Source organism: Artemia sp. Qi Xiang Cuo, chromosome 19 (genome assembly GCF_049724085.1).
Source record: "Artemia sp. Qi Xiang Cuo chromosome 19, ASM4972408v1, whole genome shotgun sequence".
NCBI lineage: Eukaryota > Metazoa > Arthropoda > Branchiopoda > Anostraca > Artemiidae > Artemia > Artemia sp. Qi Xiang Cuo.
This window is the reverse complement of record NC_142812.1, coordinates 11,588,776-11,613,195: the sequence shown is the minus strand read 5'-3', so window position 1 is coordinate 11,613,195 and position 24,420 is coordinate 11,588,776. Positions and strand designations below refer to the sequence as shown.

Sequence of the window (24,420 nt, the reverse complement as noted above, 5' to 3'; positions counted from 1 at the left end):
TTCCTGAAATCCAATGGACTGATGAATCTTGTTTTTGTAATAGAGATTCTCCTCGTTTGTCTGACCTCTCTGATAATTGCCTCTGTCAAACAATCTTGCAACCAACTTGTTACAGGGAAGGTAAAGTCTCTAAGATGCTTAATCTAGTTATACTCAGCAGCCCTGACCTACTTATTAAGATTGCAGTAACCGCACCTGTTGGTAATAGTGACTATGTAATAACTGTTTCAGAACTATGTCTACATACCAAACAACCTTTCTTTAAGTAACAAAAATATGCAAGCTATAAAATTATATCTGATAAGCTTGCCAAAATCAACTGGAAAACACTTAATACTGATGATATTGAAAAGAGTGGGTCAAATATAAAAACAGAAAATCAAAATGTTGAAAGTCATGCACCAGAATTTTTCAGGTAAAACAGGCAAAAAAGCTTACCATTTTTAACCACTAAATTAAGTAAGCTAATCAACTGAAAACACAGAGCATGAAATCACCATAGAAAAAATAAGACCACAGAAAATTATCTAGTCTTCAAATCCTTTTGTAATTAAACAACAAACCAAATAAAGGAGTTGAAGAGAAGGTTTGAGGAAAAACTGGCTGAGGAAGTTAAGGATAACCCTAAATCTTTCTGGCATTATGCCACTCATAAATGTAGCAGCAGATAGACAATCCCAGATATCCTGCACAATAGTAAATCAGTTGTTGATCCTGAACTAAGTTGAAGTTTTAACCAATGTTTCTTTTCTGTTTTTTTTTTGTCCAACTCAAGTATTGTATATCCTACACCTCCTTTATATGATGTATCACATAATATGGAACCAATTCTGATTACAGATACTTTGGTTCTAAAGGAACTCACATTCCTCAAACTGAATAAATCTGCTGGCCCAGATAGCATTCACTCACATATCCTACACAAATGTTGTACAGTTTTGTGTCAACCTCTTTCCCTGCTGTTAAAATTATCATTAAATCTTCCTAGATTACCCCAGAACTGGAAAACTGCACATATCATTCCTATTTGTTAAAAAAAGGTGGAAAGGACCTTGCCAAAAATTATTGACTCATCAGCATGGCATCAGCAGTTGTTAAGGTTTTTGAAAGAATAATCAACTCTGCAGTTGTTAAGCACATTGAAGCAAGCAATGTTTTGCACAGTTCACAACCTGGCTTTTGTTCTGGAAGATCTGTTGAGACCAATCTCCTCAAATCGTATCATCACATCACCAAGTTGCTTGATATTGGGGTGCCTGTTGACAGGATTTGGCTTGACTTCTCTAAAGCTTTTGATAAAGTGTGTCACAATCAACTTGCAATTAAATTACATGCAGTAAAGCTTGAAAAGAAATCCCTGCTCTGGATCCTTGATTTTCTTTATTTGTGTAATCAATGTGTTCAGTTATTTGACAACTCTGGTAATAGTATTCTTTCTTCCTCAATATGCATTCTGAGTGAAGTTCCTCAGGGAAGTGTCTTGGGTCCTACACTATTTAATATCTTCATCAGTGATGCTCCTTCCATTATCAGCAGTAAATCAACTCTTTATGCAGATGACCTGAAACTTCTTGGACCAGCTTTGTCCTGGAAGATCATTCCCTGCTACAAAATAATCTTCAACTGCTGGGTCAATGGGCTGAGGCCTGCCTTCTTGAATTCAATGTTGCCAAGTGCCATACCATTCACTTTGGCAAACTGAATCCTTGCCACTCTTATTTTTTCTTAAGTCACCCAATCTCCCCTGTAAATAATGAGCAAGATCTTGGTGTCACTATTGATGTTACACTTGGTGTCACTTGGAGGTCTGTTGCTGGGGCAGGTTTGACATTGGGATTGATTAAGCATACTATTTCCTCTTGTTCCCCTAAATTCATCAGTCTTCTTTAAAAGGGACTTGTACATCCTAAGCTTGAAGTTTGAATGTCTCTTGCCTCTCCATATTTTAAAAAAGACATAAAAGTTCTTGAAGATGTGCAGAGACATTCCACTGAAGTGATACATGGCATGCAAGAGCTTTCCTACCCTGCAAGACTATCAAAGCTGAATCTCCCAATACTTGCTTACAAGAAAATAGAGGGGATATCATTTTAACCTTTAAGTTATTGAAGGCTAATATTCTCCCAGCATTATTCCTTACTGTTGGTACCAAATCAAGAACTAGAGGGCATCATCTGAAACTTGTCAAGCAGTCTGCAATTTTTAGAGTCTGTACTCAATTCTTCTCATCACATATTGTCAATAATTGGAAAAAAAAATTATCTAATGAAACAGTTTCTGCTGAATCTGTTGATGTTTTTAAATGATGGCTAGATGCTGAGTCATGCCTCCAGAGAGTGTAAACTCAATTGGGATGCTACCAAAGATGCAACAGCACCTGGTCACCAGTGAACCTGAATACAACTAGTCATCATTCCAGAGCTCTACAAGAAGAAATCCTTAGATTGCTTAGATGCCAAACAATGTTGTTTCACAGTCTTTTAATGTTTCCTTCCCAGGAGGGCAGCCTCTGCATTAGTAGCCATTAAAACCATGAAATTTTTGCTGTGTAACATTCATCATATTTATAGCCTATTAAGATTATCATGATTCTTTGCATTATTATTCATGCTTTGAACCCATTTAAAATAACCTTTTTAATCCAGTATGTAACACAATCACTCTGGCTAAATTGGATGCATTTGAGTCTCCATGGCATAACTTGTTTTATATTGGATCAAACAATGTAAACAACAACAAATCAATGTGCTATTATTGCTAAGCTATATACAGGTCCATCAGTGGGGGGGGGGGCGAGTTGCTTGTCATGCATTGCAAAGTTAAAAACTATTATGTCCAAAAGGAGCATAAAGTAAAGAATCTATAGGCACTACTTTGATTTTATGTTAGTTTTGTATACTGCCTAGGACTATATATGGGACCATTAGGGGGTCTTGGTTCCTACTCTGCACAATTACCCAAAAGTAATCACTATCACCTGTCCAAGCACTGCAAAATCTATAATATGGCATTAACCTAACATTTAGCAAGCTCATTGCAATCTATTTTATATTTTTGCAACATTTGATTATTAGTATAAGCTAGCCTAATGATATTTTTGGTTAGTTCCAAAAGTTCCATGGGATTGTAAGATTTTTTTTTTACTTTTGTTACAGAAATTCATTTATGGTGTTCAAATCATGTTCAATAAAGCTATAATTATCCTTGTTCAACAAATCAATGCAATTAGTTGAATTTGGGGTAAGAAAATTGATTGGGTGAAGGTATATTTGTAGGGCATTTTAACATCTTGGCAAGAAGTTGTGTTGGTTCTAGTTTAGTGGTTGGTCTCCCCAGAAGGAAACAGTATAAAATTTTAGAAACTTCTTTTTAAAATTTTAAAATACTTATACTGTTCCTAAAACTATATCACCCTACTTTATCCTTATTCCCCCCAATGTACAAATATATATATAGCAAAAGTGTTTTTACTGTATCCAGACAATTTATAATGAAATTGCTTTGTCATTATTTTTTTTTTCTTTTTGCTATAGGTTTTTGTGTAATTATCAAGACTTTCATAGGGCTATAACTTATTGTTTTTCTTGTCATCATTTTGTCTTGTCATCAGATAAACTGTCATTGTTCTTTCTTGATGTCATTTTTATTTGTCATGTAACAAAATATTGTTTTTTTCTGCCATTTGGACAAACTGTCATTATTTTTCTTGTCATCATTTTGTCTTGTCATCAGATAAACTGTCATTGTTCTTTCTTGATGTCAGTTTTAGTTGTCATTAAACAGAATATTGTTTTTTTCTGCCATTTGGACAAACTGTCATTGTTTTTCTTGTCATTAGATAAACTGTCATTGTTCTTTCTTGATGTAATTTTATTTGTCATTAAACAAAATATTGTTTTTTCTGCCATCTGGACAAACTGTCATTGTTTTTCTTGTCATCATTTTGTCTTGTCATCAGATAAACTGTCATTGTTCTTTCTTGATGTCATTTTTATTTTTGATTAAACAAAATATTGTTTTTATCTGTCATTGGAGAAAATGTCATTGTTTTTCTACCATTAAAAAGATGGTCATTAGTGACGTTTTAGCATGCATCTACCTATCCCTCCCCTCCCTCCTTGAGTGACAAGCTAGCCTATGGCGTTTTCATAGACATTCTACTCAGGCTCTTGCACCAATGACAACTTCCAAATCTAATGCCAAAACTTTCCTTAAGCACTTTATATGCTGGTCTTTACAATGACAGATCTAGGGGAAGGGAGGATGGAGGGGACTTTCCCCCTAAAGATCCTCACAAATGACTTTTGTCAGGCAAAGCCCAGCAAAAATCACTATCTTTTGGCATGAAGTGAAGCTTTTAGAAGGCATTTCATCCAGTGAAGCCCAACAAAACTTACTACTTCATGTTTGCAAAGACAACAGAAACCAATTGACTGCCTAGAAAACAATTTGTTGAGCAGAGCCCTACAAAACTTTGAGCAGAGCCCTACAATTTTTTGGGGTCTAATACTATGTCATACAATACTTCCAACAGGCAAAGGGCAACACATTTTACTGCTTCATCTGCATGAAGTTGACAGCAACCAATTGGCCCCTTGACAACTTGTTTAGTGGAGCCTTGAAAAGTTGCAAAACTTGATATTTTGCAATGTGTCAGTAAGCCAAGTCAATTCTAGTGGCTCTACTGAGAAAGAACTTGTTGGGAAATATTGTTCTTTCTTTCCAAAATATCAGAAGCAGCTGAAAAATTTTCCTGATACATGTTTCCAAGGAATGACAAGTTTATACTAAACTTATTTAAAACTAGACCTCTTCTCTTATTCTCAAAACCCTCATATAGCAAATCATAAAACCAAGGGTATGAATGAAGGAAACTGCAAGGGAAAGAAACAATTTTAATACTAGATTTGAAAATTTTGCTTCTTTGCAGCATTAAAAGAAAATTTGACTGAAAAAATTCATTGAAACACTCAATAATTTGTGATTAATAAACAACAAAATGTTGATAAGATTAGACATAATTTTAAAAAATTACCATTGATTTTTAATTATATATGATAAAAAGATGAGTTATTTTGAAGGGCAGTGAACATGTCCTTTTAATATGCAAGCTTTTTGTATTTTTTTACCTAATTTAATTTTTTTTGTAAGTTACATGACAGTCCTGGTAAAGGGTCTTCCATACAAGGCTGGAGTATTAGAGCGTCACAAGTTTTATAGATATTAGACTAAATTTAAATATATATATTGCATAGTAGTATTATTATGCCCTGATCTCTATGTGTTTTAGCTTGCTTTCTACTTTTGGGCTCCTTACTCTGTTTCTTTTGTGGTCCACTTTAAAATGGAACTGAACTGAATTAAAGCATACTAAATTACCTGAAAGAAACAAGAAGAATATAGTTTTGAAATTACCTTTCAAGTTGAATAGGTTTTGGAAATTTTTCATTATAAAAGTTTTCAAATTTGTTCCCAGCTTTTTATTTTTTTCCAAATACATGAAATAAATACAGACAAATGACTGTGGTATAATCAAACTAATAGTTCAGACATTTCTTGAGGAAGTTTGTCCTGATCCATCCTTGACAAATACTGGAGTGTCAATAGAAGAAGATGCACTTTAAAAAATTGAAGGTCCTTTCAGATCTGACAGTGTGGAATCTGGTAGAAGAAAAAAAAGCACTGGACAAAGTTCACTGTTTAGAAACTGATCACAAAGAAACAATAGAAATCAACAACATATTTGCTTTCCTTTCTTGTTTTATTGGCTATACCAAGGTAGCAAAAAAACTGATGCATGAAGTTAAGTTGAATTCTGTCACTGACAAATAAGATGCTGCAGTAGAAGCCCTAGACATAGGATTATCAATCAGCAAATATACAACTTGACTTATTAGTCAGTCAGAGAAATTCATTTCTCAGAAATGAAAGAAACAAAAGGAGTAGAAGCCAAAGCCAAACATTCACAGCAAGCTGGAATCATAAGTGTCAAGCATAATCTTGGGCTCAGGGAAGGAAAACTTTCAGACTCCAAAAAGCTGAAGCAAATTGAACTAGGACCATTTCAGCCAAAAATCAATTTTTGGAAGGAAGGGCATGAACACAAAAGTATGCTATATTTGGCTAAAATTGTTCAGCTACTAAAATGCCAGGGCAAAGCACTTAGATTGATAATGGGAGCTTCTGTGTCTGCAGGCACATCAGAGCCAAATGTTTTGAATTTTTATTTATTTTTTTCAAGTACTTTTTTTGGCTACATTGTGAGTTTTTTTTTTTTTTTTTTACAATTAAGAAGAATAGCGGTCAACAAAACACCAGATTTGGCTGACTTTTCTTTCTTTTTACTGACCTGAGCTGACCTGACTTTTCTTTCTTTTTACGGCAGCTTAGTGGATCTGAAGTAAGTTCAAACTAGTTGATATTTTTATATTTTAGTTGCTAATTAATAAGTACATCATTATATATTTACTGTGTATAAACGGTAGTTCTAAGCTAGTTCAGTATATATTAACTGTGTATAAACGGTAGTTCTAAGATTTTAGGATAGGGAGGTACTAACAGTAGTGGTTAACGGAGGGATTACCCCTTCTTGAGGTCAAAAGATTTTCTGGATATTCCTTTGCACCTTCTTTAGGTGGTTTAACTCCTCATATAGGCAGATACCAATTGCAGAGCAACATATTTTTTTCTGTACATGCCAATTAGATTGAAAAAAGGAATACAGCACTGGATTTTTAAAGACACTACTAGCAGTGCTGATCTCTGTTTTATGGCCCTTCGGCCAGGAAGTGCAGCCGTTGGGGGCCAGCCATTCTAGGCTTTCGCACACCCTTCCTGTTCAGCTCCTCCAGATTTCTCCAGGTACCCATTTAGAGCTGGGTCGACTCTGGCTGAGTTTACAGAGCCACACCACTGACCCCCGTTCCAAACCAAATAACGAGTGACACAAGGGATCGAACCCCTGTACTCACTGACAAAGCATTTCTAGTCTAGCATGCTAGACGTTCGGCTAGGACGGCTCGAAATAAAAAAAAAAGTCAATGAAAAATTTGACCGCTGAAAGAATTGAACCTGTTAACTTGGGATTAGAACTGATCCAAATCAAATAACCAGCAACACCAAGACTTGAACCCTGTCCACATGAACAAGAGATCTCAATCCTAGTGAGCCAACCACTCAGCTAGGATGGCTAAAAATTATTGATATTTTTTAATTTATCTATTCATTCCTTGTAACAGGTGAGATTGAACCTCAGTCCTGGAAGTTTCCAGGCATGGCTTTGTCCACTATGCTGTTAAAAGGTTAAACTAAATTGGGTGACGAATTGAATGACTTTACTGTGTAATGTTTTAGCACAGTCATTTAATTATTCAAACCACTCTCTTAATGACTACTAAACAATAACAAGTCAAAAAAGTTAAATATTTCTTTATGCATTTAGCTATAGAACCTTTATTTTATGCTCCCTGAACCTTTTATTTTATGCTTGGCCTTTTGCCAGTTTTAAAGTTTATTGTTGTTTTTTAAGCTTTTTTTTTATTTTTTTTTATTTTTATTTATTAATCCTGAAATTGGAATTCATGACTTGCGATAGCAATTGTTTGAAACTGTATTTTAGTCCTATTCAGACCAGTGTGTTTGGTTGCTGCACAGAATGGCAGAAATTGGCAATTTTCTGCTGTACATGTCTTTAGTTACTTGAAAACAGCTCTAGATATATGAATTTTTCTTTGAATGAGCTAGTATTTACCATTAATAGGTTCATATGATCACCTCTTGGAAAAAAAACGAAGGTCAGGCTGAATTCCATGGTGCTATTTTCAGCAAGTGTGCTTAGTTGAAAACTACGCCAATTTGTTTATGTTGATATTTAAACTGTTATTTTTATAAACTTGGTTATTGGAAAGAGCTGGGCTAAGCACAGAGTCTTGTTTCATACCTTTCCAAACATCAATGTTGTTGGTCAGCTGGCTTGCTAACCACACAGTCACGGATACTGCTGTGTTTCCCTACAGGGATGGGCTTCAGATGAACCGTAGCAACTAATTGTTTTTATGCCTACCTGCTTGTACAGTTATAATACTTATAAATGTTTATTGCTCACCAACTATATAACGCAAGAAATTGAGTAAATAAAGAAGAAAAATACATACAGAACACTTTTACCAGAACAAAAACATGAAAATCAAAAGGTTGAAAGAGTAAAAGGTCAATTAACTTTGAATACAATAAATATAATGATAATATAAATCTATATTTACTAATAAATCCGTGGCATTAAACCTTTAGTTGATCTCGCTGTTGCTGTGAAAACATCATAGATACATACAAAGGATATTAACAATAGTTGGGACCCTAAACTCCAGCATCTTCCATAAAACCGGAGAAAAAAAAACTGTTGCAAACTCAACAGAAAAAGAATCAAATGGTTACAACATACAGAAATGGTTACAATGGTAACAAATGGTTATAACAAATATGGATCAGCTCGTTAATTCCAAGTAAAATTCTCTTTCTTGAGTATCGGAGGTAAAAAGGTTAAAGGTAAAGAATAAGGCACTGGACTTTACAGTCCCTATCGACAATGCTAATCTCCGTTTCATGGCCCTTCAACCGGGAAGTGCAATGTGGGGCTGGGGGCCAGTCATTCCTGCGCTTTTGCACACCCTTACTGTTTACCTGCCCAAAATTCCATCAGGTACACATTTACTGCCGATTCGAATCTTGGTCTGTTTACAGAGTCACGCCACTGACCCCTGTTCGAAATCCAATAACCAGCCACACCAGGACTCGAACCCACGTCCTCACAGACAAAGGATTTCAAGTCTAGTGTGCAAACCACTTGGATAGAAGTTAGTCTCTGATACTAGACTGAGTATCTGAGAGTTGTTCTTTATTCTATAAAAAGAATATCGTCCTCCTTTGGAGAAAATATAGGAGACGGAACTTATTGATTTTGGAAGAGCTTTTCTTCTACGTATTTCTCTGAAGAGCTGGACTAGGGTTGGTTGGTAAATAAAAGTTCAAATAGGGATAAAATCCTTATAAAAGTCTTATTGATGGTGATGATTTGACCAAAAATGTTTAGTATTTTATGTGAAATTTTATCACTGTTTGTGTAACACTGTCTATTAAAAGGATTTAACCCTATTTTAACTTTTATTTATCGTCATGGAAAGGCAGTGTGGTCTCCGAAATTATCTACTTCATATTTATGAAAGGAAAAACTAAATATATGAATCATGTTTTTATTTTTATTTTCTGTTGCTGTTTTTGCATGGTATAACCATATTTTTTTCATTTTCTGAATCAAATTTCTATTGCTGAAGACAAATGAAGTTCTTCTTCATATACAGAGGCTACAAAACTAATTTACGGAGGGGGCTGGGATTCTTTGTGAAATTAAATGAAAAATACGATTCATGTTTTTTTTATTTTCTATTGCTGTTTTTGCATGGTATAACTGTTTTAATTGTTCTGTTTTTAATTGCTGATGCCGATCACTGCATATGTGACCGAAATATCTAGTATGATTGTGAAATTGTATCACTGTTTGTGAAAAACTGTCTATTAAAAGGATTTTATCCCTATTTGAACTTTTATTTATCGTCATGGAAAGGCAGGGTGGTCTCCGAAATTATCTAGTGTTAGTTGGATTATTTAAGTTTTAATCTTGGCCTATTCATACCAGAACACTGCTACTTTTCACTTGGTCGTTTCAAAGCTATGCCATTTTTAGAGCAATACCACATTTTCGTCAGTGTTGCCACTTTTCATTTTGAAAATAAACACGCAAAACTGATCTGTTAAATTTGAAAACGGTTTTCGTCTGTCAAAATTTGAACATGAATAATCTGTTGATTCAGGAAAGTTTAGGGCCTGTTTCAACTGTCCCAGTTGCTACTAATGACTTTCTGCAAGTTTATGGAAACGGCCAGTTTGTCTGCTGCCTCGCTGTATTTTGCTCTTGGGAATATGCTGCAATTTGAGTTGAATGAGGTTGTTTTGAAGACTATCAGTTCTCTGATCGCCTTCAGGTCTGAATCAGTGGTACTAATATGGACGTTACTGATGAGCTGAAGGGAACCTTAGGAATCTGAAAGCTACACTATTGTTGTGACACAACACTATTGCTGTTACACTATTGTTGATTAATTTTTATAGCCCTGAGTGCTCTTTAGTTATGATGAAATATGACCAGGAATCCTACTTGTAATATGTTAAGATTTCACGATTTATTTTCTTTATGTAGCCTTCTATGTTACAAAAAGATTTAAAAACCGATGGCTTTTTCGGTTGTGTTGTACCTCATGGTTGAACTTGCTTTAAAGAGCAGCAATCGTAAAAGGGCCTTGGTTCTAGTTTTCTGTCTAGAATAAAACAAATTGCAGCTTATTGAGTTCTGACGTCTAATAGTAAAACCGTTAATTAAGTAGGTTTCAATAAGCACTATTGAACGCAATTCAATAATCGTAAGTGCCCGTTGAACGCCATAAGTTATCAAAATTAATCTTTCAAGGGCAATTAATTGCCCTTTCGTGAAATACTAATATGATACTTTGCGCACTAATTTCTCTGAATAATAATGCACTGGTATGGGAAATAACGCACAATTAGGTATTTTAAGCTATTAAATAAGCATAAATATTTTTTTCTAGTTTCATATAGGCTTTCGGAAATTCCTTATTCCGAAAGCTTTTAATCTTTGCATCTTATCTCTTAAGCTTTGTTAATATATATCACACACAGTTGGAATCTAGTAAAGAACGAACCACAGTGAGTCTGGCATCTCTTAAATTAGACATCAGACCCCAGAAATTCAACTTTTTGAAAGACAAGTGCATTACGTAATCCCTTGTCAAAAGATATGTGTGTTCTAATATCTTGTATATGAGGATATATTTTTTTGGGTCAAAATTTGCATTTATCACATTATTATCTTTTGTTAGTAATTGTTGTCGGCCATGGATATTGGACCTTCCTATCAAATGAGCCCTTAAACAGCTCTCCATGTTGTTCCAGTGCCCCGCTAGCGGCGAAGAAAAAAAAAGTAAAGTAAAAAAGAGAAACATCTGTACTACCCATGCAAAAAAGTGATTTTCTTTGTTCTTCAAGCCTGGGGGCCGTAACTTACCTGTGTGTACAGTGGCGATTTTAATTGTGCAGTTTTCATTTCGGTCCGATACCGTTTTCGAGGGTTTTCAGGCTTCTTTTTTTTAATTCTTATGAATTTGTTTTCAGAATAAATTTTTTCCATTAAGATTAAACGAAATCATAGTTACAGCTTTTTTTTCAAAAATTGTTTTAAAATTTTTGGTTACTATGGGCCGTGGTTCGGCCCAATAGCCTTGTACAAGTGTCATATGCTTGTATAAATTTTAACTGCGACCGCTGTGTTTTCAACTCTTATTCTCAATCCCACTCTCTTTGAATACTGCTTATTTAAAAAATATTGCCTTTTTTTACTGATGGTTTGTATTTCCAGGTTAAGAGAATCAGCTCTAGACATGAAAAAGCACGAATCAAATTCAGGACAAAGTTCTAACTCTTCAGATGAATCATGCCTTCTACTAGATCCTCACAAGCCTACTCATCCCACTTCGTGAGTATTTATTTACCCTTGCTGTCTTGCAACTGTACAAAACATCTTTTCACGTCTAAAAATAGGGTTGTCAAAAAGGGTGAGGATTTTAAGATGATGTTTAGCAAGTTTAGAAATCATAAAACTAAATTTTTGCCTTGAAAACTCAATTATAACTTCTTAGAGAAATAAAATCCAAAAATTACAAAAATTAGAGGCAATGATCGAACTTTATTAGGCTATATATTATATTATATAATATATTATATAAGGCTTTATAATATATTAGGCTTGAAATCTTTCTATGAAATCTTTCTCCTTTGTTTTTGCAACACAGTAGAAAATCTATTTCTGCAACGGAAAAAATAGAATAAGAGAGAGAGAGAGAGAGAGAGAGAGAAATTCATTTTTGATTAAAGACCAATATTCACAAAAAAAATCATAACAAACGGACCTAGCACGTGAAAATCTATACAGATTTGTTTGTGGCAGGACTCAATATTTTACTCACGCATATATATATATATTGAAGAAAAAAACAAAAAAAAGAAGAAAAAATGCAATTTTATAAATGAATAAAAAGTTAAAAATAAACCTCATGGGAACCGCGAACCAATACTTACAGAAGACAGCCCCCCCCCCCCCCCCACTCACCTATCCGTACTCATCAAGAAATTCTTTATCATATTTTTAAAAGATCCCAGTGCTTTCCGGAAGACTATTCTAAACCGAAGAACACCCTCATGCCTAAATACAAAACTAGACCTAGCAGTGTGTCGTCTCTCATGTACTAGGTCCGTGGAATTCCTTGTATCGTAAGAATGGTACGCAGAATTCGATGATAAAACATGACAAAAGTAATTAGGTGCTAGTTTATTTAAACACTGATACACGAAAATACCGGTCTGATAATCTATCAACTGTCCCAATATTTAAAATATTAAAATGGCGATAACAATCCATTGTACATTGACATTTTTCAAAATCACCGAGCAGGCGCGGTGCTTTATTCTGCACAATTTGTATCTGTTTAAAATTTACAGTAAAATTACTAGCCCACATAGAACAACTGTATACAATGTAAGGATGAATAAGTGAATTATAAGGATGAATAGTGAATATAATTCTAAATATTATAATTTTGTTAGGTGCTGTTTGGATGTTCGGTGGTTTTCGGGTCCGGTCAGTTAAGCTCTAATTATGATTTTTTTTTTCTTGTTTTTTTTTTGGTTTATTGATTTATTAGGAGGGTTTTCTTCCGCACATGCCTGCTTCAGGGAATCGATAATGTATACTTTATTTTTTAAATAAACCCAGTGTTACTTACTTATATAAAATTTTCAAAACTGAAACAGGTTGTTTAAAAAGGCAGGGGTTGTTTAAAACATGTTTAAATCTATGAATCAGCCCTAAATTCCGCTCAACTTTCACCGATACCATTTCACTATGTTTTTTTCCAATTTAAATTACAACCAATCTGAAAACGAAGATACCTTGTATTAAATATCTACTTAATCTCCGTACAATTAAAATTAACTAAACCGAAAACATTATCAATAACTCCAGTACGACTAAAAATCATATAATTAGTTTTACTCGCGTCCACTGCTAAGCAACTAAGACTAGTAAAAACATGCAGGCTATGTAGCACTTTATTTGCTTTTGAAACAAGCTCACTCAAAGACTTTCTAGCAATCGTTATAGCTGTGTCATTCGCAAAGGATAGAAATAGACAAATATACTATTAATCCGCAAAAAGACTAGTAATAGACAAATATAGAACAATTTTTTGCCTCGACAACTCTGATATCACCTTTTGGCAAAAAACACTCAATAAGTCTCTTAAAACATTGAGCTTTTCAGCATGCTTTGGAAACATAGCTAATTGCCATCCTCAGCAAAAACAAAAGAAATAATGATCCAAAACTCCTTGATAGAAAAAAAGTTAAACAAATTCATAGCATGATGTATTGCTATAAATAACTACAGATTAGACTCTTAACTCCCATTCTTATGCATGCTGCATAGGTATATGAAGTATGCGGCTCAGAATAATAAATTCTCATGGTAATTTTGGAAATTAAATTTAAAAAATCTGCTACCTATAAGACTTGAACCCAGAGCCCCCTGCATTCTAGGAAGGCGGCTCAGAATAATAAATTCTCATGGTAATTTTGGAAATTAAATTTAAAAAATCTGCTACCTATAAGACTTGAACCCAGAGCCTGCTGCATTCTAGGCAGGCGGCTCAGAATAATAAATTCTCATGGTAATTTTGGAAATTAAGTTTAAAAAATCTGCTACCTATAAGACTTGAACCTAGAGCCTCCTGCATTCTAGGCAGGGTGGCATATAGACATGCAGAAGACCACGGACCCTAGTCTTACCGATTGCTGATGTTTTTCCACTGCCATCATCTGGCAGATGGTTTGGGAGTTGGGCTCGAGTCTGAGCAATTTTTTATATTTGAGTGAAGGTTCTAAGTCTAGTTGTGTATTCTATCTAACCTTGGTGTCACGGCAGTGGTGGTTCTGGTCTTTCTTGCGCCGGGGCAAAATTTTAATTACCCCCCTCCTACCCCCTAAGAACTTTCAGACCAATTTAGCAGAATTTTCATTTATTAACAATGCTGTTTTCAGTTTATTAATTAATTAATAATTTGTTTTTTAGTTTTTATTATCTTATTTTAATTATGATTATTGTTAATTATTTTTAATTTGTTTTGTTTATTTTTATTTGATTAATTATTTGATAATTTATTTTTTAATTATTATCTTAATTTAATTATTGTTTAATTTATTAATTAATCAATAATTTAATAATTACTTCCATTATTAACTCGCCCTCTACTTTATTTTAGTAAAAATTAAATTTCATAAATTACAAAATGATTATAACTGTTAGATTATTTACTTGAAATTGTGTGCCCCTAAAATTTCTGTGCCCGGGGTAAGTGCAACCCGCCCCTCCCCCGAAAACTGCCACTTTGTCACAGGGAGTTAGCCTAGTAGCCTGAGATAAGCTTTGAAAATAAAACTTTTCGTTTCAGTCGTGAATGGTGCTTTTTTTGTCTTATAATGCCACGAAATCAATTAACGATTTTCCTGGCATCGCATGTAAAACACGCTCTTAAGAGAAAAGTAATAATATAGATTAATCTAATGGAAGAATTTATCAAGTTTTGAAAGAAATAAATTTTGGATATTCTAAGTCATTGTTGTAATTCCTAAGTTTTTCAAAAAGGAAGGACCCACTATTTGGAATGCAACAGACTGTCAACATCATTCAATGACCAAATTGTGAAAATAGGGGAAAATTAAAGGGCTCAACCTTTTTCTTAATTTATAGAAAAATGTTACTTTAGAAAGTGTTTATATGTTATTTTTGTTCAAACGTTAGTAATACTTACAGATTGTTTACTTCTCGGTGACAATAACACATCTGGCAGATGTATTAAAATACTACTGCTACTAAAAATTCGTAACAAAAAGCCACTAGGGGCGCCACACAGCGCAAGCCAATGTAAGTTTCATGGCTACAATAACAAAAATAATAATAAGTCGTTTGTACCAAAACCAACAAGAGCCATGACAAACAATAGACGACGGCACTTTATATCAAATACAAATACATGAATGAAATCCATCATAAACCTGCAGACAAAGAGTTCTATTGTTCTGTCATAATCTCAGGAATTCCTCCAGCTTTGGAATTTATCTCAAGATATGTTCTCAAGTATTTATCTCAATTTATAAATTTCGATTTATCAGGTTTGAATCAAAGCCCCAGGTTTCCAGGCATGGCTTTATAATTACGTCTACATAATGTCAAATATTTATATATATGTAAGTGGCCAAGCATGGCGTTGAAACATAGGTGTTTCAAAAGGTCAAAGAAGATATGCAAGGGAGATTCTTTTCTTGAAAAATTGTTTAAATTTTAGGTGCTTCTTTCCCCTCCCCCCCCCCCCCCTCAATTTTTTGTTCGACTCGTAAAAAAAGTAACAAAAATACGCTTTTTGACATATTGGTGCGTTTTCAAAAGTTTTTTGTACACCCCCCTCCCCTGAAAAAATGACCCCAACCCTCAAAAAAATCCTGGATACAGTCTTGCCTATTAGCCTAAATTATTTAGTTTTGCTCGTGTTTCCTTACACTTATTCTTGTGACTTCTAGAGTTGGAAAACTTCCTTTTGCATTTCGTGTCACTGAAAGAAGCCTATCTGTTTATCCAACGGAGCTTCACCTTCTCGATCTTCAAGAGAGGATTCTTTTCAAAAGCGTTGACAGGTGGCATTTTCGAATGCTGAACGATAAAGTCAGGAATCAGTGCTATTATAATGCTATATATATATATATATATATATTTTATATATATATATATATTTATATATATACATATATTTATATATATATATATATATATATATATATATATATATATATATATATATATATATATATATATATATATATATATATATATATGTATATATATATATACGGATATATATATATATATATATATATATGTATATATATATATACGGATATATATATATATATGTATATAAAAAATTATAAGTTTAATAATTTTAAATATTATTATATAATATAATTATTTTATTATATAACTATATAATATTATTATATAAATTGACAAGTTTTCGGTGCTTTGTTAAATAATAAGCTTTTCAACAATTGTGGTTTGACCCCTTTTCTGGGACTACTATGAAAGAACGGCCAAGCTGGTTGGACCATCCTTTAAGGATGAGATTCTGCAAAAAATCGCATATTTTGGCGATCCATCTGGGGCAAAACGATAAAGATGATGCCATCGAAGGGGGTGGGTGGTAATGGGGTCATAAGAGACGATTCAGAGGGAATTGGAACTTCAGGGAAAGAATAAAGAGCGAACCTTTCAATATATTGGGGTGTAAGAGAAGCATGCAGTGGCAGCAATGTTGTTTTGGCCTCAGGTGGCTTAATGCTCTAATGAGTTGTTAACAGTAGTATTAGTAATATAATGTTTTTTCTAGGAATTTGGATACATTGATTCACCTACTTAAAGGAAACATTGGGACAGGAATTTTAGCAATGCCCGATGCTCTGAAAAATGCAGGTTTAGTCCTTGGAACTGTAGCCCTGCCAATTCTAGGGTTAATAACCACCCACTGTATGCACATGCTGGTAAGTTTAATGAACAACAATCACTGAGCTAGTACAACTACAACAAAATAATAAAGAATAATTAATAAACAAACATCTTATCTGTATTAATTAATTAATTTATTTTATAACCCATCAAAATACAAAGCATGACGATGGAGTATAACAAAAAGAAAGAAAATTAAAAAAAAACACATACAAAACAGGAGCAAATACGTGCAAATTAAAACTCAATAAACCAAACAATATAGAAAAGTAAGCCACTCCAGGGGTGGTAAACGTTTTTAAATGTATCATAGAAATAAATAATACAGTATAAAAAAAAATAATATTAACCCAGCAAAAAAAAAAATAAATAAAAGAAAGAAAAAATGGAAACTAGCATTAAAATAAAAATCCTTCCAAGGGTGGTTCGACAGATAACCCGTAAGCTTGGAAAAAAAAAAGCTTATCTGGATCATCAAGAGGATCCGACAAGCTGTATCTCTCCCGCAGTCTACCATTCCTAGTTCAAGGAGGAGCCTTAAATATTTCAAATAGGCCCTTCTGATTTCTATTTTATCTGATTGGTTAAAAATGTCCCATAAAGGAACCAGGTATAGAACATTAGGGAGAGAAACAGCATTATATACTTTCGTAAGGTGGCGGTTACCAAGATTCAGCTGTGATCCAACTGCACCAGTATACGTATTACGGATCTTACGTTCGGTTCGGGCAATAAGTGATTTCCGAGTTGACTTCAGGGATGTACCAATAGGCAAACCAAGGTAAACAAGCTCTTGCAGTGGTACAACATCAGAACCACCCAGATTTACTCTATCAGGGGTTTTACGACAGTTAAAATTAAATATTAGCACTTGAGACTTAGCCGCATTTATAGAAAGACCAATCTCATTATAATTCTTAGCAATCTCCCTAAAACTTTTTTCTAAACTAGACACAGCCCTACTTAGGTTAAGAGCGTCATCCGCAATACATAAAGCAGACACACTAACACTGTACAGTATACAGCAAGGCGATAAATCCCCTTGGGCTCTTGGGGTCACGTTATTATAAATAGTAGGAGAGGTAATGGTCCCTGTTTAATTTCCAATATTCACACGGAGTTCTGAAGGAGGAAGCGAGGATCCAATCTTAAAACGTACTCGGAGGTGTCTATACATACAATAAAGAGGTCGAATTACATCAACAGATACCCCCCTTTTTAGTAGCTCAAGCATAGCCTGAGAATGAATTAGAGATCCGAAAGTATTACTAATGTCATACGCGCCAATAGCCAAAGGGCTACCTGATCTTTCAGCATCCTTTAATATTGTACATAAACTCCTTATAAATAGATTTGTATAATAACTAACCTAAAATGCACTTTGATTTTCAAAGTGCTTCGTGTCTTGAGGAGTCCCCCCAGCTACCAGCTGCCTAATCATGTAAGAGTGATTTTTACTTCCCACCAAGAAGTTCCTACAATTAATAGGGACTATTTTCCCCATAGCATCCAAATTACATGCTTATTCCAAATGCATTGCTCCAAGAGGTTGAACTATCTCTCCACATTGATTAAAAGGACCTCACATGAGACTTTGGGAATGCTATCCCTAAAAATTCACTTCTTGATGGTTTGTGCACACCCACTCCCCCACAAACTACCCACGTACCTTCTACCTTCTCCCAATAACTTATGGGAAGTAATGCAATATGACTATTAGTATTACTGTGTATACCTTCTATATAATAGCCCTTAATTTTGTCTGGATTGTTTTGTCAGTATTTTTTTGACAAAAATATTTACATCAAACGAATCTCTTTTTTATTGGTGATTCCAATTAAAATTCATCAAGTTTAAACTATTACATTAAAAGTTACGAGCCTGGTAAAATTTGCCTGATTTTCGAAAAAGGGGGAACCCCCCCAAAAGAGTCAAGTGATCTTAATGAAAATTACACATTTAAGTACAGCACATCAGCGAAGCCTATTGTAGAGGTGTCACGCTCCCCACACACACACCATGCACCATCTACATACACCCATCTATAATGTAGAATTTTATATTTTTATAGAGGAGGGAGATTATACGTAGTATTAACTTAATGGTTCTAGAAAGTGAGAGACGGATCGTTTGAATAGAAATAAAAACTTTTAGTGCCCTTTTCAATCAGTCAAAAACATTGTGCCACAGCAGACTGGCGTTCTGCCATTTTTGTGGCACTGAACTATAATTTCGACCCAAAGAGGGTAAATTTGCTTTCAATTGAAAATTTTGAAATAGCCAATCGAATTAAAACTACTTAAAAACTTTGTATTGAGCTTCCCAGTTGCAGAAGTAGTAATGCTGTATGGTGACGCATTCTTATTAAGGGTCAAGTAGTCCAATTAACATAAACGGTTAATATTTTTTGGCTTTATTGTATTTTTGCTGTTTTATGTTGTTTATTGTTTTTCGGCTTGATGTTTGATAAAATTGTGTACAGTGGTGCATAATTTCGTATGGAGGAGGAGGAGGAGCCAGGTGGGAGGAGGAATGGAGGATGACAGGTGGGTCAGTGCGTAGGTTTGAGGGAGGGTGCCTGATACCCCAAGGGTTGGATTTTTTCATCCAAATTTGATGACTCTCCATAAGCATTCAAATAAATGTAGGAAAAGGTCTAGGGCGGGGGGGGGGGTATTCATTAATCTCTAATCTATGTTCATTTCGATGAAGTCTGAATATAGGTGCTGCGGGGTGATAGATCCCTTGTTATTGCAGAATAATATTTTCTTCTTGAGAGGTGGAGCGGCACCTTGAGTGTCGCCAGGGAATTTATCATCAGGGGGAAGCTGTTGTTACGAGGAGCTTTTTTTTATCGACGTTTAATTTAAAATATTGAGTTAAAAAATATATTTTTTTAAGTTAAAAATATATATTTTGTTTTGTATATTGAACAGTTATGTGGCAACGAGCTGTAACTGTAAGTTAAGAGTGACATATGCTTACAGTAATCACAACTTTAGAAAAGAAAAAAAGTTTGATTACAAAATATGCATTAGAAGTATTGATTTTTTGTGATAGTCCCTAAGACGCAATATCCGTTAAGTTTAAAGTCACGTAACAAAAGTTACGAGACTGAGAAAATTTGCTCAACGGAAAAAACTTTTGCAACTATGATTCTCGAATTAGACTCAGTTTCAAATTCGTCTTAGCTAATCTTCTGCAAGGGCGCTAATTAGGGGGGGAGGGAATTGTCCTCCCCCTAGACTTTGAAAATACCTTCTTATTTCTATTTCATAGCAATTTTCTATTTTATCATAGCTAACTGGTCATTCCTCCCCCCTTCAATCCCTGCCCCGCCGTATATTTTTGTGAATCGGCGCCACTGATCATCTACCATTCATTTTTTTCCAAATGCATTCGATGGCTTTAATAACTATTACAACACAAAACAACTAAGTGCCAGAGAAATTAGGTTAATCCGAAGGCAATTTTTTGCGCTACCAAACGCTATGAAGCAATTTACAAGTATTGATACATACTATTTAACATTCAGCAATTGCGGTTTACGGGGGCGGTAGCCCTATCATATCTTCGATAGGCCCGGGCACAATTTGAAAAAAGATCAGAAATTACTACTACTAATACTACTAACAACTCACCGCAGCACCAATCCGCCTGAGACCAGCACAGCTATGCACACTCCTCCTCCATCCCAATCTTTTCAAAGCCTTCCTCTTTATACCCTCACAGGAAGTTCTCAATTCTCTTAGATATTTCTTTATGGCATCCTCCCCCCCCCCCCCAGACGAGGACGACCTGCTTTACGTTAGCCCTAGACGGTTTGCCGAAAAGAAAAATCTTTGACAATCTGTCATCCTTCATCCGCACAACGTGCCCTAGCCACCTCAACCTTTCTTTCATTATAGCCCTAGACAGCGGTATTGAACCACATTTTTTGTACAGCCTATTGCTTGAAATACGGTCAGTAGGCCGGGTACCCAGAACAATCTTCAAGCAATTTCTCTGGAAAACATCTAGCAAATCTGCATCCGCTTTTCGAAGCGCCCATGCTTCAGAGCCATATTTGACTACTATCATCACTGTAGCTTCTAATATTCTAATCTTGGTTTGCAGCCTTATCTTCCTATTTTGCAAAACTTTTTAATTGTGAAAAAACATCCTGAGTCTTGGCTATTCTACTTTTAACATCTTCACTGCTCGCACCATCTTTACTAATAATACTACTAAGGTAAGTGAAGCTGCCCACCTGATCAATCTTTTCATTACCCTACGTCACCTTTTCATCTTCATTTATTCCTAGCCTTAGTGACTTAGTCTTCTTAACATTAATTTTCAAACCTATTCTAGCACCCTGAATTCGCAAAACCTCTAAAAGTGCATTCATTTTGCTCACACTTTCCTCTAGGATGCTTAAATCATCAGTATAATCTAAGTCCAAGAGAATTTTTCTTCCCCATTTGATTCCGTGGTTTCCCATTGCCTTTCCTGTGCTCCTTAAGAATAATCCATCAAAATAATCCATGACGATAAAATAAAAGTTCAAAATAGGGATAAAATCCTTTTTAATAGACAGTGTATAGAAATTCACAAAAAATACCAGATATTTCGGTCACATATACAGTGACCGAAATATCTGGTATTTTTTGTGAATTTCTATACACTGTCTATTAAAAAAGATTTTATCCCTATTTTGAACTTTTATCTTATCGTCATGGAAAGGCAGTGTGGTCTCCGAAACTATCTAAAATAATCCATATAAAAGGGGATAGAACACAACCCTGCTTAACTCCTGATTTAATACAAAACCAGCTGCTAGCCTCATTTCCTACCTTTACCGCAGCAGTGTTATTCTCGTACATAGCACTAATCACTTTAATGTTGCGCCGTTGAGGCTATACATACCATACTATTTGTGTGTACTACTGTGTGTATAATACTACTGTGTGTTTGTCGTCACTGTGCGTGTGTCTGAGTGAAAGCTCCATCCAGAGTGTGTCACTGAGTGAAAGCTCCATCCAAGCCTTTGGCAGATGGATTGCGAACTTCGATTTTGCTGCAATCTGTGCTATAACTGACATCGATGAAAAGGTCGAGACACTATATTTGACTCTGCAACAAAAACACGGTAAATTATTTCCTTTCAACATGTGCTTTGTTTGTGAAACAGATAAGCAGGGGCTAAACTAGAGCTCAAAATAATGATCAAAAAACGATGCGATCTCCATGTCATGGGAGAAGCATCAGCGGGGAACGAGTTGAGAAAAAAAGTCATTTCAGTCCACTGTGGATCTAGGAAAAGATGTATATAGGAGAAATTAGCACCAATCCTCTAGTAAGACTCCAACAAATGACATGACGCAGTAAAAAGGCTTACTGGAAAACAGAAAGGGACGGAAGTATGGATCAGCAACATACATGAGAGTCTGACCACAGCCTCGGATGTTAACAAGTTTTTTACACAAATTTGCACTTTTTGCACCATCATAAGTGACGAACAGATGAAAAATATCATCAACAATCGTAGTGCCGATGATATTGTAGAAGTGTCCGAAATATCGGTCTTCCATGACATTAAACGGCTACCTAACGGCTGTACCACACACCCAAGGGAACTCCCTGTGAAGCTACTGAAAGAGTATTCACCTTTTCTAGCCAAACCTATGGCATCAATCATAAATCAGTTTTTCTCAGAACATTCGTTCCCAAAATTGCGGAAAGCTGCCAATGTACGGGTGCTTTCAAAAGTAAAGGCACCCCAGTCCTGCGATCAGCTGAGACATATATCTATAACTCCCAACTTGGCTAAAGTGGCCGAGGGTTTTATCCACCGTGCCCAATTACAGCAGATTGCCCCCTCAATAGACACTTACCAATATGGCTGTATACGAGGCAGTAGCACGGTAATATACCTAGTGCAGATGTGCCATTTGATAGTTGAGTGGCTGGACAGCCCGAACAATCTTATCGATCTACTTTTGGCAGACTACAGGAAAACATTCGACCTTATAGAGCACCTCATTGCATTGACAAATCTAAAAGAGATGGGGGCTGGAAAAAACTTGCTGCTATTAGTGAGAGATTTTCTACGAGGGCGACGGCAATCGGTATATCCGTTATTTGCCGATGATATCCACTCTGGGTGGACCGAACTTACTTGTGGCTGTCCCCGAGGAACGAAACTAGCTGCCCTTTTATTCCTTGCTGTCATCAATGAAATCCGTGCAGAATTTGAGGAACGTTTCAAGTTCGTTGACTTGTCTTCGCTTCTCAAATACATAGTAGAAAACGCAGTAGCAAAGCAGTGGTTTGAACGAACAATTCTTTCGGACTTTGTTAACCAGTGTAAATATTACAGCCTGCAACTGAACGAGTAGAATTAGAAAGTTCCACGTTTCAACCTACTCAAACAAGATATTACAATATCAGATATTCACTTCCAAATTGTTTCGTCCACGACAAAACTAGGCATAACTTTTACAATTGATTGCTCACTTAAATTACACGTAGGCAATATCGTACGCAAAGGACGCTATTCAATCCAAAATTTAATGAGTATATGAAGGCTGGGTTTCTCAGATCGTAAGCTCTTCCTGGCTTACACGACACGTATCAGGACAATCCTTGAATATTGTTGTCCTTTATGGGGTCCCCAAGCACATAACACTGCCTACATGTCAGAGGATCTAGAAGAAGTTTAAAAATATGCAAATAAAATATTTTTTGAAGCCAGGGATGACAGTTACGAGCATGCCCTTGTGGATATGAGCTTGCCCACTTTGTTCGCCCGAAGACACGATTTGATAATGAAATTCGGGAAATCACTTATCTTAAACGAGAAACACTGCTGAATTCTTCCTCCAATCACACCAACCCCCAAACTCACCAGGGCATCAGAAGAGACTACAATCCCGCAAGTGCCGAACGAACAGATTTACATAATTCCTTCGTACCATATTTTGTTAGTGTATTAAATAAGTGATTTTTTTTCTTAAATGATTGTAAAAATAGCATAATTTAGCGTTCAGTTTTGTTTGCTACGAAAGCTATTTGATCAAACGAATACGTATGTATTTGTCTGGTATAACATACAAGAATAAAACCTTTCCTAAAGCTCTTCTATCAACATAATCGAACGCTTGCTCATAATCTATAAAACTGAGGACCAAAGGTCTTTGAAAGCTCATGCACTTCTAAATTATTAACCTAAGAGTGAAAATTTGGTCGACGCATCCTCTACCTTTTCTAAAACCGCACTGTTCTTCTCTTAAAACTTTGTCTACGGCATCTCTCAGTCTAAAAAGTATCATACTACTAAGTAATTTGCTACCTACAGAGACCAGACTAATGCCTTGATAATTACCACACTCACTTTTATCACCTTTCTTAGAAAGTTGCTTAATTAAGGTTTTCCTAAAATCATTAGGTACTTCCCCTTTTTCAAAAATCATATTCATAATCTTCAGTAACTTATTTCTAACCTCAGAGCCGCCATATTGAAGAAACTCATTTACCACCCTATCAGCACCTGGAGCCTTATTTTTTTTTTTATTCTTTTAGTACTGTCGCTAATTCTTCCTCACAAAAAAAATCTTCCTTCACATCCAAGGTATCACAAAAACCTTTTCATTTTCCTCTATATCTTTTCCTGCAACTTTATCTCGGTTTAGTAAATTCTCAAAATG

The 24,420-nt window shown here is 35.2% G+C and overlaps 1 protein-coding gene across 1 annotated transcript in view; it reads left to right on the top strand.

Annotated features, from left to right (window-relative positions):
- The window catches only part of LOC148940500 (proton-coupled amino acid transporter 1-like), a 35,505-nt gene that overhangs the window by 2,549 nt on the left and 8,536 nt on the right, over nt 1-24,420 (top strand). Inside the window, exons 2-3 of the mRNA XM_089105003.1 lie at nt 11,486-11,602; nt 16,620-16,770. Of these exons, the coding sequence (XP_088961129.1) occupies nt 11,486-11,602; nt 16,620-16,770 (268 nt within the window). The remainder of the gene's footprint in view (nt 1-11,485; nt 11,603-16,619; nt 16,771-24,420) is intronic.